This window comes from Oncorhynchus tshawytscha, linkage group LG12, assembly GCF_018296145.1.
Source record: "Oncorhynchus tshawytscha isolate Ot180627B linkage group LG12, Otsh_v2.0, whole genome shotgun sequence".
Lineage (NCBI taxonomy): Eukaryota > Metazoa > Chordata > Actinopteri > Salmoniformes > Salmonidae > Oncorhynchus > Oncorhynchus tshawytscha.
Genome location: NC_056440.1, coordinates 51,172,045 through 51,187,011, shown reverse-complemented (window position 1 = coordinate 51,187,011; position 14,967 = coordinate 51,172,045). Strand labels below are relative to the sequence as shown.

Below are 14,967 nucleotides of genomic sequence, written 5' to 3'. Positions count from 1 at the left end.
TATTTAATACATTGTAGATTAATAGTGAAGACATCAACACTATGAAATAACACATATGGAATCATGTAGAAACCAAAATAGTGATGAACAAAAATATATTTGAGATTTGAGATTCTTCAAAGTAGCCACCCTTTGCCTTGATGACAGCTTTGCACACTCTTGGTATTCTCTCAACCAGCTTCACGAGTTGGTCACCTGGAATGCATTTCAGTTAACTTGTTGAGTGTAGGCAGTATTTTGATGTTTGGATGAAAAACGTACCAAAATGAAACTGACTATTTCTCAGACCCAGGATCTAGAATATGCATATAATGGTCAGATTAGGAAAGAAAACACTCTAAAGTTTCCAAAACTGTCAAAATATTGTCTGCGAGTATAACAGAACTGATATTGCAGGCGAAAACCTGAGGACAATCCAGCCATGGTTTCCACATGGTCTGAACAGTCTTTAGACATAGCTTCAGGCTTTTATTTTGATAAAATGAGCACGAAACATCACATCGCGTCAGTGGATGGCTGGGTGCCAGCAGCGTTTTGCATGCGCCAAGAGTGGAGCAGACATTTTCTCTCTCACTCCTATTGAAAAAGCTATGGTCCGGTTGAAATATTATCAATTATATATTGTAAAAACAACCCAAGGATTGATTATAAAAAACGTTTGACATGTTTCTACGAACTGTACGGATACTATTTAGTATCCTTTCCCGTCATTACCGCTCCAGCCTGTGGATTTCTGAACATAACGCGCCAAACAAATGGAGGTATTTTGGAAATAAAAATAATCTTTATGGAACAAAAGGAACATTTATTGTGTCACTGGGAGTCTCGTGAGTGCAAACATCCGAAGATCATCAAAGGTAAGTGATTCATTTAATTGCTTTTGACTTTCGTGACCAATCTCCTTTGCTGCTGGCTGTTTGTAATGTTTTGTCTGCTGAGAGAGATGTCCTTACATAAATGCTTGGTATGCTTTCGCCGAAAAGCTTTTTTACTATATTGCACTTGTGATTTCATGAAAATTAAATATTTTTAGTAATTTAATTTGAATTTGGTGCTCTGCAATTCAGAGGATGTTGACGAAAATGATCCCGCTAATGGGATGGGTGCGTCAAGAAGTTTTAACAGGTGTGCCTTGTAAAAGTATTCTGACCAATTTTTTTATTTATTTTTTATTTTACCTTTATTTAACCAGGTAGGCAAGTTGAGAACAAGTTCTCATTTACAATTGCGACCTGGCCAAGATAAAGCAAAGCAGTTCGACAGATACAACGACACAGAGTTACACATGGAGTAAAACAAACATACAGTCAATAATACAGTATAAACAAGTCTATATACAATGTGAGCAAATGAGGTGAGAAGGGAGGTAAAGGCAAAAAAGGCCATGGTGGCAAAGTAAATACAATATAGCAAGTAAAACACTGGAATGGTAGTTTTGCAATGGAAGAATGTGCAAAGTAGAAATAAAAATAATGGGGTGCAAAGGAGCAAAATAAATAAATAAATAAAAATTAAATACAGTTGGGAAAGAGGTAGTTGTTTGGGCTAAATTATAGGTGGGCTATGTACAGGTGCAGTAATCTGTGAGCTGCTCTGACAGTTGGTGCTTAAAGCTAGTGAGGGAGATAAGTGTTTCCAGTTTCAGAGATTTTTGTAGTTCGTTCCAGTCATTGGCAGCAGAGAACTGGAAGGAGAGGCGGCCAAAGAAAGAATTGGTTTTGGGGGTGACTAGAGAGATATACCTGCTGGAGCGTGTGCTACAGGTGGGAGATGTCAAAAGTTTGGACACACCCACTAATTCCAGAGTTTTTCTTTCTTTCTTTATTTTTTTTACATTGTAGATTAATAGCAAAGACATGACCACACTGTCTGTGTGGGTGGACCATTTCAGATCTTCAATGATGTGTACGCCGATGAACTTAAAGCTTTCCACCTGCTCCACTGCGGTCCAGTCAATGTGGATAGGGGCGTGCTCCCTCTGCTGTTTCCTGAAGTCCACGATCAGCTCCTTTTGTTTTGACGACATTGAGTAAGAGGTTATTACCCTGGCACCACACTCCCGGCCCTCACCTCATATCTGTAGGCTGTCTCGTCATTGTTGGTAATCAGGCCTACTACTGTTGTGTCTTCTGCAAACTTGATGATTAAATTGGAGGCGTGCGTGAACAGGGAGTACAGGAGGGGGTTGAGAAAGGACTCTTGTGGGTACCCTGTGTTGAGGATCATCGAAGTGGAAGGGTTGTTTCCTATCTTCACCACCTGGAGGGAAGCCCGTCAGGAAGTCCAGGACCCAGTTGCACAGGGCGTGGTTCAGACCCAGGCACCCCAGCTTAATAATGAGCATGGAGGGTACTATGGTTTTGAATGCTGAGCTATAGTCAATTAACAGCATTCATACATAGGTATTCCTCTTGTCCAGATGGCATAGGGCAGTGTGCAGTGCGATGACGATTGTATCATCTGTGGATCTGTTGGGGCGGTAAGCAAATTGAAGTGGGTAAGGTAGAGATGATGTGATCCTCAACTAGCCTCTCAAAGCACTTCATGATGATGAAGTGACAGAAGTGAGTCTTACGGGGCGATAGTCATCTACTTCAGTTATCTTTGCTTTCTTGGGTACAGGAACGATGGTGGACATCTTGAAGCAAGTGTTAAACACTTTAACCAGCTGGTCTACACATGCTATGAGGACTTGGCTATGGATGCCGTCTGGGCCGGCAGCCTTGCGAGGGTTAACACGCTTAAATGTCATACGCAGGTTGTCCACAGAGAAGGAGAGCCCAGAGTGGCACTGTGTTATCCTCACAGCGGGCGAAGAAGATGTTTAGCTTGTCCGGAAGCAAGACGTTGGTGTCTGCGACGTGGCTGGTTTTCCCTTTGTAGTTTATGAATGTCTGTAGACCCTGCCACATACGTCTCATGTCTGAGCCGTTGAATAGCGACTTCACTTTGTCTCTATACTGACATTTTGCCTGTTTGATTGCCTTACGGGGGGAATAACTACTCTGTTGTTATTCTGCAATTTTCCCAATCACCTCGCCATGGTTAAATGCGGTGGTTCACGCTTTCAGTTTAGCACGAATGCTGCCATCTGTCCATTGTTTTTGGTTAGGGTAGGTTTCAATAGCAACAGTGGGTACAACATCTCCTATACACTTCCTTGTAAACTCAGTCACCATATCTGTATAATCGTCAATGTTATTCTCAGAGGCTAAGTGGAACATATCCCAGTTTGCGTGATCAGAATAATCTTGAAGTGTCAATTCTGATTGGTCAGACCAGTGCTGAATAGCCCTTAGCACGGGTAATTCCTGTTTGAGTTTCTGCCTATATGAAGGGATGAGCAAAATGGAGGCGTGATCAGATTTGCTGAACGGAGGGCAGTGGTCGAGGGCCTTGTAGGCGTTGGAGTAGCAGAGGTCGAGTGTTTTAGCAGCACAAGTACTATAGTACAGTCAATGTGTTGATTGAACGTCGGTAGAGTTTTCCTCATACAGTGGCTTGCGAAAGTATTCACCCCCCTTGTCATTTTTCCTATTTTGTTGCCTTACAACCTGGAATTAAACTTGGTTTTTGGGGGTTTGTATCACTTTACCACTTTGAAGATGCAAAATATATTTTTTGTGAAACGAACAAGAAATAAGACACAAAAACAGAAAACTTGAGCGTACATAACTAATCACCCCCCCCCCAAAGTCAATACCTTGTAGAGCCACCTTTTGCAGCAATTACAGCTGAAAGTATCATGGGGTATGTCTCTATATGCTTGGCATATCTAGCCACTGGGATGTTTGCCCATTCTTCAAGGCAAAACTGCTTCAGCTCCTTCAAGTTGGATGGGTTCTGCTGGTGTACGACAATCTTTGAGTCCTACCACAGAGGTATGGGCTTTGACTAGGCCATTCTAAGACATGTAAAATGTTTCTCCTTAAACCACTCAAGTGTTGCTTTAGCAGTACCTGCCGATAAAAAAATCATGGTGTTCTCGGGGTGATGAGATTTTGGGTTTGCGCCAGACATAGCGTTTTCCTTGATGGCCAAAATGCTAAATTTTAGTCTCATCTGAAAAGAGTACCTTCTTCCATATCTTTGGGGAGTCTCCCACATGCCGTTTGGCAAACACCAAACTTGATGGCTTATTTTTTTATTTAAGCAATGCCTTTTTCTGGCCACTCTTCCGTAAAGCCCAGCTCTGTGGAGGGTACGGTTTAAAGTGGTCCTATGGACAGATACTCCAATCTCCATTATGGAGCTTTGCAGCTCCTTCAGGGTTATCTTTGGTCTCTTTGTTGCCTCTCTGATTAATGCCCTCCTTGCCTGGTGTGTGAGTTTTGGTGGGTGGCCCTCTCTTGGCAGGTTTGTTTAAATAATGGATTTAAAGGTGCTCCGTGGGATCTGTACTTCTCCAAAACATTGTCCCTGACCTATTTGGAGAGCTCCTTCGTCTTCATGGTGCCACTTGCTTAGTGGTGTTGCAGACTCTGGGGACTTTCAGAACAGGTGTGTGTACATATACTGAGATCATGTGACAGATCATGTGACACTTAGATTGCACACAGGTGGACTTTATTTATTTATCTAATTATGTGACTTCTGAAGGTAATTGGTTGCACCAGATCTTATTTAGGGGCTTCATAGCAAAGGGGGTGAATACATATGCATGTTTTTTCTTTTTTTGAAACAAGTTAATCCAAATTGGTGAAGTGAAATTAAAAAACTATTTTCGTTTATGTACATTACATGAAATCCAAATAAAAATCCATTTAAATTACAGGTTATAATGCAACAAAATAGGAACAACGAAAAGGGGGATGAATCCTTTGCAAGGCACTGTATTTGCCTTGTTAAAATCACCAGCTGCAATAAATGCGGCCTCCGGTTATGTGGTTTCCAGTTTGCATAAAGTCCAGTGAAGTTCTTTGAGGGTCGTTGTGGTATCGGCTTGAGGGGGAATATACACAGCTGTGACGAATACTGAAGATTTTTCTCTTGGGAAGTGATACTGTCGGGATTTGATTGTGAGGTATTCTAGGTCGGGTGAACAAAAGGACTAGAGTTTCAGGATGTTATCACAATCACACCATGAGTGGTTAATCATGAAACATACACCACCGCTCTTCTTCTTCCCGGAGAGTTCTTTATTCCTGTCTGCGCGATATACTAAGAACACAGCTGGCTGTATGGACAAAGACAGTTTATCCTGAGAGAGCCATGTTTCCGTGAAACAGAGTATGTTACACTCCCTGATGTCTCTCTGGAAGGAGATCCTCGCCCTGAGCTCGTCTTCTTTATTATCTAGAGACTGAACATTAAGAAGTAACATACACGGATGTGGTGGATGGTGTGCGTGGACTAGAAGTCCACTCCTAATACCTCTTCTCCACCAGCGGTGATTTGGATCAGCCTCTGGAATCAGTTCAATTGCCCTGGGGGGTACGAACAAGGATCCGATTCCAGAAAGTCCTATTCCCGGTCGTAATGCTGGTGAGTTACCACTCTGATATTTAAAAGTTATTTTTGGCTGTATGTAATAACGCAAAATATTTCCTGGGCTAATAATGTAAGAAATACAATTCTGCAAAGTTGCTTCAGAGCGAGTATCAGAGCTGCCCCATCTGTCGGCGCCATCTTGCTAGTCTGTACATAGTTAAAGCTTTCCTTATTTTTGGGTCAGTCACAGTGGTCAGGTATATTGGGATGCAGACACCGAGCAGCACTTTCTCCATTTTGACACCATTCTCCGGGATGCACCTGAACCCATTTCGAAGTTACAGCGACCCCTCCCCACTCAGCTTAGATGCCACTCAGCCCCCCTCCTAGAACTCTAAAACAATACACCTGACCACTGTGACTGACCCAAACTTAAGGGAAGCTTTGACTATGTACAGTGAGCATAGCCTTGCTGTTGAGAGAGGCCATCATAGAGAAGACAGTCTATGTGCACACTACCCACAAAATGAGGTGGAAACAGAGCTGCACTTCCTAACCTCCTGCCAAATGTATGGCCATATTAGAGACACATATTTCCCTCATATTACACAGACCCCCAAAGAATTTGAAATAATCTGGCATTTTGAAATGTCTTTATTATTTTGGAACTTTTGTGAGTGTAATGTTTCCTGTTTCGTTTTTGTTCATTTTACTTTTTTATACTATGTACTTCTCTTGCTTTTGCAATGTTAACATATGTTTCCCATGCCAATAAAGCCCTGAAATTGAAATTGAGAGAGAGATTGAAGAGGCAGGAAAATATTGGTCCAGAAAGTGGGACAGAGAGAGAAGTGGTTGCATTACAGAAAACAACCGAGTCTGCTGATATTGAACCATTTCGGACTTTGTCCACATTCAGGCTTGAGTCCAAGCTTCAGACTCACCGTTCCCCTTGCCATCCTCCTCTTTCACCTGATCCCAGGGTGCAAAAGTTTCAGAGCCTTAGAAAAGCTGCTGATCCTGACTTTGTTTATGCCCCAAGTCTCCCGCTTCTGTCAGATCCTCCACAGCACAGGACACACACACACACAACATGGATAAATGCTCGCAATTACAATAAAAGAAAATACACCAAACCACAGGTGTATCAAGCCAAAATATTCCTAGTCCATTCTCATGCAGGTGTATCAAGCCAAAACATTCCCAGTCCATTCTCATGCAGGTGTATCAAGCCAAAACATTCCCAGTCCATTCTCATGCAGGTGTATTAAGCCAAAACATTCCCAGTCCATTCTCATGCAGGTGTATCAAGCCAAAACATTCCCAGTCCATTCTCATGCAGGTGTATCAAGCCAAAACATTCCCAGTCCATTCTCAAACACGTAGTACTACAGTGTCTACAGACAGGAGAAGCCTATAGCCCACAGACGATCCGGATTACCTGATTAGCTATCCTCTCCATCTCTTTCCTGCCAGAGTCACCTGCCAACAGAAGAGAGAAAGAAAGGGAGGGAAAGGAAGACGGTGACGGGGAAAAGAGGATAGAAGGGGCAGAGGTGTAAGGGAGCTGCACCGGAGTAGGTGGCAGTTAGATAGCGTCTCAGTGACTGAGCACGTCGTCAATGTGCCAATTAGGCTGGCAGCAAGTTGGCAGGAAACACACACATACGCACTCATATATATATGTGTGTGTGTGTGTGTGTGTGTGTGTGTGTGTGTGTGTGTGTGTGTGTGTGTGTGTATATATACAGTATATGTATATATACACACACAAACCTGTAACTTCCCCAGTCCTCATCAAATGAGCCCAATATCACCGTATAGATCATATCTTAATTTGATCATCCTGTTGTTGCAATATTTTTTCTGCACAGTATGTATCGTATTCAAGGTTTAAAAAGGATTCTGAGGTTTGTAATTTCTAGGTTTAAATTTTCAGACTTGATTTGCCCTCACAAAAAATGTATAAACTCCTAAAAAAAATTATAATAATTATAATCAACATAATAATTCACATTCCCTGTTGCTGCGGGATTATTTTCCTGCAGTGAGAAACTGGGTCAAATTAACATACGGTAGTAGTGGGAGCGATGGAGGGATATAGAGGAAAGACTTTCATGGACGTGAAAGCTGTTGAAATTACAACCACACTGGAAATAGGGAGATTACCCTGACAGGGAGATATACAGAGATAAGATATAAAGTAAGAAATGACAGACTGAAAGAGAGAGAAGACAGTTGAAAAAGAGGAAGAAAGACAGGCAGAAGGAAAGACAAGAAAAATTAAGTAGCCTTGTCAAAATCTCTCTCGCTCCCTCTCTCTAACTTTCCCGTTAGACAGCATAATATGACATTTGATTGCAGCCTCACAATGTAACATTAGTGCCAGTTAGACACATTTTAAGAATCAGAGTTTGTGAGATTATGTTGTGCCTACAATAGTATGTTGGCTCATAGCCACCAGCAGTCAGATGTCTAGGTCCTTGCTAGCTGGGCTACACATGTACAGTGTGCCTTGAAAAAGTATTCATCCCCATTTGCGTTTTTCCTATTTTGTTGCATTACAACTGTAATTTAAATGTATTTTTATTTGGATGTCATGTAATGTACATAAACAAAATAGTTTTTTCACTCCACCAATTTGGACTAACTTGTTAAAAAAATAATAAAAAATAGAAAAGTGGTGTGTGCATATGTATTCACCCCCAATCACCCCCTTTGCAAGATCTGGTGCCACCAATTACCTTCAGAAATCACATAGTTAAATAAAGTCCGTCTGTGCGCAATCTAAGTGTCACATGATCTGTCACATGATCTTAGTATACGCCTGTTCTGAAAGGCCACATAGTCTGCAACATCACTAAGCAAGGGTCACCACCAAGCAAGTGGCACCATAAAGATCAAGGAGCTCTCCAAACAGGTCAGGGACAAAGTTCTGGAGAAGTACAGATCAGGGTTGGGTCATAAAATATATCCAAAACTTTGAACATCCCACAGAGCACCATTAAATCCATTATTAAAAAATGGAATGAATATGGCACCATAACAAACCTGCGAAGAGAGGGACACCCACCAAAACCCAAGGAGGGCATTAATCAGAGAGGCAACAAAGAGACCAAAGATAACCCTGAATGAGCTGCAAAGCTCCACAGCGGAGATTGGAGTATCTGTCCATAGGACCACTTTAAGCTGTACACTCTACACAGCTGGGCTTTACAGAAGAGTGGCCAGAAAAAAGCCATTGCTTAAAGAAAAAAATAAGCCAGCATGTTTGGTGTTTTCCCAAAAGGCATGTGGGACTCCCCAAAGATATGGAAGAAGGTACTCTTTTCAGATGAGACTAAAGTTGAGCTTTTTAGCAATCAAGGAAAACGCTATGTCTGGCGCAAACCCAAAACCTCTCATCATCCTGAGAACCCTATCCCCACAGTGAAGCATGGTGGTGGCAGCATCATGCTATGGGGATGTTTTTCATCGGCAGGGACTAGGAAACTAGTCAGAATTGAAGTAATGATAGATGGGGCTAAATACAGGGTAATTCTTGAGGGAAACCTGTTTCCGTCTTCCAGAGATTTGAGACTGGGACAGAGGTTCGCCTTCCAGCAGGACAATGACCCTAAGCATACTGCTAAAGCAACATTTGAGTGGTTTAAGGGGAAACATTTAAATGGCTTGGAATGGCCTAGTCAATGCCCAGACTTCAACTGAGAATATGTGGTATGACTTAAAGATTGCTGTGCACCAGCAGAACCCATCCAATTTGAAGGAGCTGTTGCAGTTTTGCCTTGAAGAACGGGCAAAAATCCCAGTGGCAAATGCACGCTCAAGTTCTGTGTCTTATTTCTTGTTTGTTTTCAAAATAAATTATTTTGCATCTTCAAAGTGGTAGGCATGTTGTGTAAATCAAATGATACAAACCACCCCAAAAATCTATTTTAATTCCAGGATGTAAGGCAACAAAATAGGAAAAATGCCAAGGGATGAATACTTTCGCAAGACACTGTAGGATCTTCTTTTTAGCCAGTTTACTACAGCAGGAAAATAATAAAAAATGTTTAGGGGTTGATACATTTTTCTTAAGTGAAAATCAAGTCAGAAATTTCAAAGTTTAAAGAAGCCTTCTAAACCTCAAATACACTACAAGTTTTACATTTCCTGGTTGATCAAATTAAGATCCTACACCTTTATGTCCAGTTGTTCCAATGAAACAAGTCTGGACCAGGTAAGGCATTGGTAACCTAACTAGAAACTCAAAGGCAGCTATTTGAGGAAAACTAACAGCCTTTCGTCACACACTGTTGAGTAGCCTTTGTGTAGAAAGATGGGTTTAGGGTGCTTGTGTGTGTGTGTGAGATAGGAAAGAGAGATAATGCATTGTATACTGTACTCTTCGATCTCTTGAAGAAGAGAAGCCATCTAACCATACAATCTTTCCTGGGATAGTGGTCTGAAACCAGTGTGTTTTATATTCAGGATAACAGTAAGGCTAATAATGAAGAGACATTTTTTTTGTAGAGGTTGATAAATGTTCTGTTATGGAAAATCAAGTCTGATATTGTTTGGTGGAAATTACAAACTTTAGAAGCATTTGTAAATGGGCGGACTGATTTTTAGCCCAGTAGGCCTTTGGGCGCAAAATGATCATTACCTGGCTAATAATGGGGGCCTCAAGGAAAAACATTGACCAATGTCAGGGCCTTGAGGAAAAATGGTCCGGTGTGTTCGGTGGGCCGCCCCAATTTCTAAACCTCGGATACACTACAAGCTTGCATTTCCTACAGTGCAGAACAATTCCTGCAAAAACAGGAACATCAAATGAAGAACTGGCATCTGTAGGACTGCTCCTACAGCACATAAAACAGGAAGGTAGTCAAAATGACCCGAGTCATGCACGGAAACACACACACACATTTTCCTGCCGCACCTATATGGGCAGGTAACCCTGTAGTGTAGATATTTTCCTGATTCATTTGTGGAGTGTCTCAGTAATGTATAAGGTACAGTAGGTGGAGACTGTGTAGTGCAGTCTAACCATTGTGAAGAAGGTCTTTACATAACCTTGGAGTTTTGCATAGTATTTGGATAAACATATTATTGATATTGACAAAGTGTGTGTGTGTGTGTGTTTCTAGACCTCGACAAACCCGTGCTGACAGTGCACCAGACCATCAGTGATGTGCGCGGGAGCTATTACCAGGAGAAGACGGTGTTCCTGCGCTGTACGGTCAACTCCAACCCCCCAGCCCGCTTCATCTGGAAACGTGGCAACACGCCCATAGAGCAGAGCAAGGATACCGGAGTGGACATCTACGAACCGCTCTACACACAGGTACTGTAAGAGGACCAAACACAAGCACACAAGTTCACACTTCAAATTCAGCACAACCCATAGAACAGTATGGACAGAGGATCACGGCATACACATAAACATGCACACACAAATGAACCACAACCATAGAAATAGATATAGGACTCATCTTTGTACCTGTGCCATTATGGCATCTGTGACCTCTCCATTTTTAAGTCAATTTTCTTATTTTGTATTTGAAAAAAGGGTGGGGCTAATATTGGTTATTTACCTCCACCTGCAGTACTGGGGTCCTGTACCAAATCTTGTCATGAATTTATTGTGGCTTCTAGATGGTGGTGAAATAGCTTAAAGCCATTTACAAACTATAGGCAACCCAATTTACAATATGAAGAAGACAGTGCTCTGATCTTTGGCTGATCGCTCCCAACAAATAGGAATCCCCACCCTGTTGACTAATTTAAAATGGGGGAGGTCTTAGGTCTTCAATGGCAATGCCCGTGCTAAAATGGGTTATATCCATCTAGTCCTTTTATATATCTCTATGACCACAACCCGTAAGAGAGAGCAAGCATAACAGTGTGCTTCTACGAGCCACTCTACACACAGGTATTGGATATATGAGGGAAACACACGTATACACCATATATAACTGGGTAAAACCATCAACCTATTGTGAATGCACCGTAGTTGTTCTGCCAGTGCCAGGTGGCCCTTCATTGTGTTTACGTTCACACTTCACCTCAACCCATAGAACAGCGTTGAGATACAGCCTCCCATAGATGGGCCTAATCACAAACATACCCATGCTCACTCATCACATCATATTGGACAAAGCAAGGATATTGGAGTGAATGTCTTTGAACCGCCATGCAGACAAGTACAGGCACACGCACTAACATTCCAGACTAAACGTAACAAACAGTACAGCAAGGATAACGTAGTAGAACATACTTCGTATACCAAACACAGACCTTATCCATGTGATGTGTTCATCCTTGAACACGTCACACTATGCACACATACACACAAGTTGAGATGACTATACTGCCTGGAGTTACCCTGGATTGTAAACTGTCATGGTCAAAACATATTGATACAACAGTAGCTAGGACGGGGAGAAGTCTGTCCATAATAAAGTGTTGCTCTGCATTCTTAACAGCACTATCAACAAGGCAGGTCCTACAGGCTCTAGTTTTTGTCGCACCTGGACTACTGTTGAGTCGTGTGGTCAGGTGCCACACAAAAAGGACTTAGGAAAATTGCAATTGGCTCAGAACAGGGCAGCATGGCTGGCCCTTGGATGTACACAGAGAGCAAACATTAATAATATGCATGCCAATCTCTCATGGCTCAAAGTAGAGGAGAGATTGACTTCATCACTACTTGTATTTGTATTGACATTTTTAATGCACCGAGCTGTCTGTTTAAACGACTAGCTCACAGCACAGGCACCCATGCATACCCCACAAGGCATGCCACCAGAGGTCTCTTCACAGTCCCCATGTCCAGAACAGACTGGGTGGTGCACAGTACTGCACAAAGCCATAACTACATGGAACTCTATACCACATCAGGTAACTGATGCAGCAGTAGAATCAGATTTAAAAGAACAGATAAAAAATACATCTTATGGAACAGCAGGGACTGTGAAGCAACACAAACATAGGCACAGAAACATGCATACACACACATGATAACATTTACACATACGTACATATGGATTTTGTGTTGTAGATATGTGGTAGTGGAGTATGGGCCTGAGGGCACACACTATGTGTGTTGTGAATTATGCAATGAATGTATTGTAATATTTAAAAATTGTATAACCTTATTTTTGCTGGACCCCAGGAAGAGTAGATGCAGTCTTGGTAACAGCTAATGGGGATCCATAATAAATACAAATATATACAGTGTGTGTGTGTGTGTGTGTGTGTGTGTGTGTGTGTGTGTGTGTGTGTGTGTATATACAGTGGGGAGAACAAGTATTTGATACACTGCAGATTTTGCAGGTTTCCCTACTTACAAAGCATGTAGAGGTCTGTAATTTTTATCATAGGTACACTTCAACTGTGAGAGACGGAATCTAAAACAAAAATCCAGAAAATAACATTGTATGATTTTTAAGTAATTAATTTGCATGACATAAGTATTTGATCACCTACCAATCAGTAAGAATTCCGTCTCTCACAGACCTGTTAGTTTTTCTTTAAGAAGCCCTCCTGTTCTCTACTCATTACTTGTATTAACTGCACCTGTTTGAACTCGTTACATGTATAAAAGACACCTGTCCACACACTCAATCAAACAGACTCCAACCTCTCCACAATGGCCAAGACCTGAGAGCTGTGTAAGGACATCAGGAATAAGATTGTAGACCTGCACAAGGCTGGGATGGGCTACAGGACAATAGGCAAGCAGCTTGGTGAGAAGGCAACAACTGTTGGCGCAATTATTAGAAAATGAAAGAAGTTCAAGATGACGGTCAATCACCCTCGGTCTGGGGCTCCATGCCAGTCTCACCCTGTGGGGCATCAATGATCATGAGGAAGGTGAGGGATCAGCCCAGAACTACACGGCAGGACCTGGTCAATGACCTGAAGAGAGCTGGGACCAGAGTCTCAAAGAAAACCATTAGTAACACACTACGCCGTCACGGTTTAAAATCCTTGCAGCGAATGCAAGGTCCCCGTGCTCAAGCCAGCGCATGTCCAGGCCCGTCTGAAGTTTGCCAATGACCATCTGGATGATCCAGAGGAGGAATGGGAGAAGGTCATGTGGTCTGATGAGACAAAAATAGAGCTTTTTGGTCTAAGCTCCACTCGCCGTGTTTGGAGGAAGAAGAAGGATGAGTATAACCCCAAGAACACCATCCCAACCGTGAAGCATGGAGGTGGAAACATCATTCTTTGGGGATGCTTTTCTGCAAAGGGGACAGGACGACTGCGCCGTATTGAGGAGAGGATGGATGGGACCATGTATCGCGAGATCTTGGCCAACAACCTCATTCCCTCAGTAAGAGCATTGAAGACGGGTCGTGGCTGGGTCTTCCAGCATGACAACAACCCGAAACACACAGCCAGGGCAACTAAGGAGTGGCTCCGTAAGAAGCATCCCAAGGTCCTGGATTGGCCTAGCCAGTCTCCAGACCTGAACCCAATAGAAAATCTTTGGAGGGAGCTGAAAGTCCGTATTGCCCAGCGACAGCCCCGAAACCTGAAGGATCTGGAGAAGGTCTGTATGGAGGAGTGGGCCAAAATCCCTGCTGCAGTGTGTGCAAACCTTGTCAAGAACTACAGGAAACGTATGATCTCTGTAATTGCAAACTAAGGTTTCTGTACCAAATATTAAGTTCTGCTTTTCGGATGTATCAAATACTTATGTCATGCAATAAAATGCAAATTAATTACTTAAAAATCATACAATGTGATTTTCTGGATTTTTGTTTTAGATTCCGTCTCTCACAGTTGAAGTGTACCTATGATAAAAATTACAGACCTCTACATGCTTTGTAAGTAGGAAAACCTGCAAAATCGGCAGTATTTCAAATACTTGTTCTCTCCACTGTATACGTATGTGTATATATATATGTGTATATATATGTACATGCACACAGCACTTCATCTGTTCACAGGTTAAAAATCACCTTTGACTCACATTCCACTGTCATAGCTGAGCCTCTCTTCTCAAATCACAAGGCAGGAATATATGGAATATGTCACGTTAGTACAACAATTGAAAAGCATCCAACAACATAGCTGTGGGATAGTCCATTGTTTAGCCAGTATACCCCTAAATGGACTTCAAGTTTCAGCCATTCGACAGGGACTATAGCAGCTTCTGCAGTGGGACTCGATGCTTACAGACAGCAAATCACAGATTCTGGTTGCAAACAGCACACACACGCACACAAGCAAACTCTCTTTCATACAAACATGCACACACAGGCAGCTGTTAAACTCTGAGTCAGTCAGTACACCATCAGGGTTGGTTCGGTTACTTTCTAAATGTAATCCGTTTCAGTTACCTGTCCAAATTGTAATCATTAATGTAACTTTGGATTACCCAAACTAGGAAAATGAGTACTTTTAGATTACTTTCCCCCTAAGAGTCATTAGCAGACAAAAATGAATATTACCAATTACCAATTGAACGGCATCTATTGTAAGACAAATGTACTTTAGAGTTTACTGGCCATAAATGGATGTTGCATTTTTTGATTTTGCATT

General features: G+C 42.1%; 1 protein-coding gene across 1 annotated transcript in view; it reads left to right on the top strand.

Moving 5' to 3' along the window:
- The window catches only part of LOC112263451 (MAM domain-containing glycosylphosphatidylinositol anchor protein 1), a 408,035-nt gene that overhangs the window by 198,369 nt on the left and 194,699 nt on the right, over window positions 1-14,967 (top strand). The window contains exon 5 of the mRNA XM_042330737.1: window positions 10,563-10,759. Coding sequence (XP_042186671.1) covers window positions 10,563-10,759 — 197 coding nt within the window. The remainder of the gene's footprint in view (window positions 1-10,562; window positions 10,760-14,967) is intronic.